Source organism: Bidens hawaiensis, unplaced genomic scaffold (genome assembly GCF_021521415.1).
Source record: "Bidens hawaiensis isolate Kalapana, Puna unplaced genomic scaffold, B.hawaiensis_p1.1 tig00075687_1, whole genome shotgun sequence".
NCBI classification, from domain to species: domain Eukaryota; kingdom Viridiplantae; phylum Streptophyta; class Magnoliopsida; order Asterales; family Asteraceae; genus Bidens; species Bidens hawaiensis.
The window spans coordinates 4,555-10,577 of NW_027503115.1; the positions used below are offsets into that span (position 1 = coordinate 4,555).

The 6,023-nt window shown below is 33.1% G+C and overlaps 1 protein-coding gene across 1 annotated transcript; it reads left to right on the forward strand.

Moving 5' to 3' along the window:
- Window positions 1–2,284: 2,284 nt before the first annotated feature.
- On the forward strand, window positions 2,285–3,616 carry LOC143606593 (abscisic acid receptor PYR1-like). Its single transcript, XM_077082313.1, has 2 exons — window positions 2,285–2,770; window positions 2,966–3,616. Exons 1-2 carry the CDS (start codon window positions 2,348–2,350, stop codon window positions 3,173–3,175), a joined length of 633 nt encoding a protein of 210 aa, XP_076938428.1. The 5' UTR covers window positions 2,285–2,347; the 3' UTR covers window positions 3,176–3,616.
- Window positions 3,617–6,023: the final 2,407 nt, after the last annotated feature.

Here is a 6,023-nt window from a genome sequence, read left to right on the forward strand (position 1 = left end):
TGGTATGTGTTAGCCAAAATTACACCCGCTAGACCTCCAGTCGAGTTTAGCGTTGGGTGGGGTTTGTCAAACCCAGTAATACTACTCAACAGTGACTCGCTATTATCCAAATATTAACCGGTTCGATGTGTAGGACTTCAATTGTTTCGTTTGCCACTTAGCCTTTACAAGTGATATATAATTTACTAACAAAATCTTAAAAGCGTTTTCGGAGTATGTTATCTCCCCCAAGTGAAAAGCGTTTAAAACAGTTTAAAGGGGTAAGTGAAACTCACTGTTTGCGAAGAATTCCCAAAATAAATCACCAATTGATGCGCGTCACAGAAAACTCTCTCTAGCGTTCTTCCTAGCATCTTAATCTTCAATCAAACTTGAACAATCTTGATTGTATGTGTGTGTATGAGGGCTGATCGCAATGAGGGGGGCAAGGGGGGCTGCCGATCGGGTTTTGGGAATGGGGTAGAGGTTAGGGTTTGGTGATTATTATTAATAATAATAATATAATACACTTTGGTCCCTTAACTTTCAAATGTTACTTTTCTAGCTTAATTAACTAGTTCTAGCACATTAAGTTAATGTTTATAAGAATGTTATCACATAACACATAAGTCTAACACATAATTATTGTTTTGACGTTTTTCGTTTATTCACCAATTGTTTGCGTCAACTCGTTTGCGTTTCGGTGCAATTCCCGAAAGACTACACATGTAGTAAGTGTTAAGCGTCATTTAAACCCTAGTTTAAATGTAATGAGGTGTGCGTTATAGATTCAGTGATCTTTAAGTTTAAATTGACGGAGTTGAGTTAACGGAGTTAACCTGAAATTGACGATTGTCACATTTTCACTGACATTTAATGCAAACATGTGTAAGATAGTTTTTGGTATTATTCATCACAATGTAACTACGTGTTGATGGATATTGATATGTTGAGTTTGAATAAATTGGTTTTAAATAAAAAGAAATTAATGTATGAATAAATTGTATTTGTGTAAGATAAAATTTTCGTGTGTAGGTTATATGTTTTTCGTGTGTAGGTTAAATGTTTTCGTGTGCATGTGTATTTTATTGATGATGAATTTTGTATGTTGGTTAAATGTTTTTCGTGTGTAGGTTATATGCTGTCTTATTCTTAGAACAAGTGTAGATTATACGTTTTTGTGTAGGTTGTATGTTTTTTGTTGATATCTAATGCAAATACATGTAAAATAGTTTTTTGGTATTATTCATCATAATGTAAGTATGTGTTGATGGATATTAATATATAGAGTTGGAAGAAATTAGTTTTGAATAGGAAGAAATTTTAATATATGAATAAATTATACTTGTGTAGGATAAAAATTTTAAAAACAAAAAGTAAGTTATAAAAATAAATGAGTTATTTATATTTTATAATTATAATAATTTAATTAGTTATGTTAATTAAATAGATACTTTATGGTTTATTATTTATATTAATTGAAGAAAGATAATAATTAATATTTTCTTTAATTAGCTTTAAGCATTTAAAACTTAAAACAAAACTTGTGGTTCATATTCATTTCTCACATTTCTTGCAATAATATAATTTCTCTCTTGAACCATCCCCTATATATATATATATATATATATATATAATGTTTTTCCTTTTAGCACAACAAACAATCACACGAATAATCATCTAGTGACGCCTCTCAGTATTACAAGAATAATTACCAATGTTTAAGCTCGCGCTCTTCTTTTGCTCAATGATTAGACCTTGATCTTCTCATCAATTAGATGTTTGAAGGATGCTTAAGATTAAGAGAGATATTCTATGTTGTGTATGTATATGCTGTAGAGCGAAGAGGTGAGGAATAAGGCTTTAAAGTCTTTAATTTATAGCCTAACATGTGAAGTGGCTTGTCATTGCTTTCATCTTAGAATCACAAACAAGTATCTTCAAATCCTTTTTCTTTAATATCTCCGTTGTCATCTCCATCTCTCCTTTTTTAAGTTATCAAAAATGAGAATGAAGCTCTCCCTTGATGTGGGATCCCTTTGAATAAGCCCCCCTTAAAAGTATGCTTAGACTTATATAAAACAAAGTAACACAAGCTAGATTTATACAATTTAATCATAAAATACAACAATTTCTTAATACCATGAACTATGCACTTCTAAATTCAAGAAATGAAGCCTCCCCTCCCTCATCAATAACATTGGTGACAATATACTCCATTTCAACACGAGTTAATAATAAATAGAAGGTAGACTAAACTATTAAAATAAAACGTTCTCCTACCACACCCATCCTCATACTCCATCTATTTTATAAACTACTCATAGTCCTAATCTATCCCCACACAAACCCTTCTCTCTCTCAACATATGGAAGTCAACCCACCACCACAAACCACCACCAACCACCACCTATCACCACCACCAGGTTTGACCGACAACGAGTCAAACCAACTAAAACCTTCTATAACCAACTTCCACTCCTACCATATCACTCCTTCCCAATGCTCCTCAATACTCGCCCAACACATCCATGCGCCAGCCGACATCGTCTGGTCCGTTGTCCGCCGATTCGACAAGCCGCAAACCTACAAACACTTCATTAAAAGCTGTACCGTAAGTGAACACTTCACAATAGCCGTGGGATGCACACGTGATGTTGATGTCATATCTGGATTGCCGGCATCCACTAGCACAGAGCGGTTAGACGTGTTGGATGATGAGAACCACGTGCTGGGATTTACCGTCATCGGCGGTGAACACCGGCTTAGGAATTACCATGCGGTCACCACGGTACTATTCTATTGGACTATATTATTATTAGACAGGACTAGTATAACATATGTTACTATTATTATTATTATTATTATTATTATTATTATTATTATTATTATTATTATTATTATCGGTGTGGGCTGATGGGTCCATCTTAGGTTTTTAATTAGGTTTTATTTAATAAACGATCAAGTATTTACCGTTATCTTACAGGTACATGAGTTGATTGCGGTGAAGGATTCTCGTCCAACCACGGTGGTCTTGGAGTCATATGCTGTTGATGTACCGGAGGGGAATACGAAGGAGGATACCCGGCTTTTTGCTGATACAGTGGTGAAGCTTAACTTACAGAAGCTGGCGGCTGTCACGGAAGCCATGGCTCATGAAGCAGCCGCCGGCATCAAGGGTCTTAGTCTCAGGTGACATTAATTTCAACAAAAAATGAAATAATGTTTGTCCTTTTATTTTTTTTCATTGAATTAAAAATGTGTGAACGTTTTTGTTTAATGTTTGGAATTTACGAAAAGTCGAAAACACCCTTGGTCTTTAACGGCCGGCTGCCAGCCAGTTTCAATTGTATGCATATTGGGGCGTTTTAGCCAATGGAGTATTTTGTGAGTGTGGTTGTTGTGTGATTCTTCATTTCATTATCTTTTTTTTAAAAGATTGGGTAGTTAGTTATTAGTTACTTGTTGAAGAAAATACTAAAGTTACCTACTAGATTTGGCTTGAAAGTTAAAAACATAAAAGATGATGAAAGTGACAGGATTATTATGTTACCTACTTTTTTTCAGTTTGGACCCTCTATCTTCTTTCATATGCTAGATTTGTAGGTTGTGGTTGTTAAATTTGGTTTGGACAATTGAATATTCGATTAATACAGACAGCGAAGCCACAGATGCCGTATTATATGAGTTCGTGTGTGGCCAATGGAAGAGCGCAAAATCATGACAACAAGTGAGCTAACCAACATCTAAGCAGGGCCGGCCCTGGGATGTGCGAGCCGCACCCCAGCGGGGACACGTAAGTTTTGGGGGTCAAAACTTTTTTATACATATATATATTTGAAATATAAAAGATCTTGAGTCAAACGGCATCGTCAATTGGTCGAATTGTTCGTTAATTTGTGTGTTTAAAAGCCACCAGAAAAATAGGTTCACCGGATAAATTTGCCGGAAAGTCTTGGTGGAGAAATGACAACACGATCAAGTTTCAAGTAATGACAAAATAGCTCAGACTTTTTGTTTCATAATTAAATATATTATTCAATATTTCACCCTTAAAATACTCATCCATTTTAGTTTTGTTTTAGTTATACTTCATCCTTAACTTTTATACATACCATTTAAAATATTTTAAACAATATTAAAAAATTGAGTATATATTAAAATAACTAAATTAATTTTAATAAATTTTGTATTAATAACTCGTATAAGCAATAAGTTTTAGGGTTTCGAAAATTTAGATATTACATTCATATTATATTTTTGTTATATTTATTGTTATAACATTAATAGTCGTTTATAAAAATTAGCTTATATATTTCGTTATTCGTTAAAGCCTAAGAGTCTTTTTATTTCGACTCGGCCAAGGTATTTAAATCCTCGAAGACGGCCTTGCGTCTGAGCGTGGTCCTTTTTTTAAAAAAAGATGTATTGTTGATAACTTTTGTAAAATTATTGCCCTATTATAATATAAAGTTTCACACACTAAACTTAAGTCATGATTAGCCATTCTCATCTTGGTGAGGTGGTAAAATGATTAAGATGTGAAATTGAAGGTTATGGGCTCAAACTCTATAAAACATAAATATTTATTTAGTGGTTAAAAAACAAAAAGTCATGATTAAATTTTTAATAAGTTTTAAGAACATGTATGCTATATTTACAAATGTGTGTGTATATATGGGTGAAATTATGGTAACAATACATAGTTTCCAAAGAATCTTAGAAACTTGGTATTTGGATCAAGGTAGTTGATGGTTTAGATCTATAGTGTGATAAAAAACGGTATTTTGTCATATTTAAATGATAGCGTGTTATTTATTTAGTGTGTTTTATTTTAAGCATCCGTACACTTATACAAAACAATTATTTCGTATTAAAAACCCTCTTCTATATATACACTACTTTGTGAATATTTGAATGAATTTATTATGATAAATAATTTGATTATGAAAAATAATTGTTAAGTGTGGTGGTAATGCAAAAGATGTGAAGTCAGGGTACAGATGGACAAATTGCTTAGAAAAATAATAAAATTGGATGGATGAAGTATGAATGTGTTATTGGTGAGTGTATATAAAACAAAAACTCGGATTTATATCTTAATTAAACTTTGACAAGGACAACTTTGACAACTTGTAAATTGTGGCCGTGGAGATTGGGGGATAATAAGATGTGGCATTGTGGGGATCTATGTAACATGGAGTATGAGCATGACCCATACACCAATGGCATTGTATTTTTACTCAATTAATCTAATTTTTAATGGTTTCTATGAGCCGATGCTTAATAATTAGTTGTAAATTATTGTCACGCATCCATTGACCATTTTTTTAACCACAACTTTCACTTAAAAAAAAAAGGCAAACTAACAAGATGCCTGACTCATAAACAACAAAATAATTTAAAAGTTGAAATTACACCAGTCATTTTAACAAAGAGATTTAAATGTATACCAACTTCCAAATAAACACCAAAGACTTGATATTCTCCTTTAATTTAGTTTCCGTTGTAACTATTCTTTTAAAAAACGGCCTCATTTCTTTTATTCCAAATGAACCAACAAGTCGTCAATATAATACCATGAAGTGTTTTCTTCTTTTTCATACCATTGGAGTCGTTTATGAAATTCGAGGAGATCCCGGGCCGAAAAGACGAAAATAGGGGGTATGAGACTTCAAGAGCTAGATGGTCCGCCGTTTACTGAAGATCCTCACAAAGACCACTCTCGATCGAGTCTACCGGTATGTTCCCTTGAAAAAGACCAAACCTTGTCTATAACCTATCCTTCCTGCTTTCCAAACGAACACAATTACTTTTTTTGAAACCAACTATTTCACTCCATAACGTAATGAGCAGTGTGTGACAACTGCCCTATCCGACCCGACCCAGGTACCCGTTTTCGAATCCGATTCTTTTTATAATTTAAAAATTTATTATTAATCTTTGTAAATTTAACATTTGATAAATCATATATATATTTTTATATTACTTACTAATAATAATTCCTTCTTCTCTCTTGTCGCCGTCCCGCCTTCCTTTTTCTC

Coding starts and splice junctions, on each gene's coding strand:
- LOC143606593 (XM_077082313.1), top strand. CDS start 2,348: ATGGAAGTCAACCCACCACCACAAACCACCACCAACCACCACCTATCA. Junction 2,771..2,965: donor ATTACCATGCGGTCACCACG/GTACTATTCTAT, acceptor GTTATCTTACAG/GTACATGAGTTGATTGCGGT.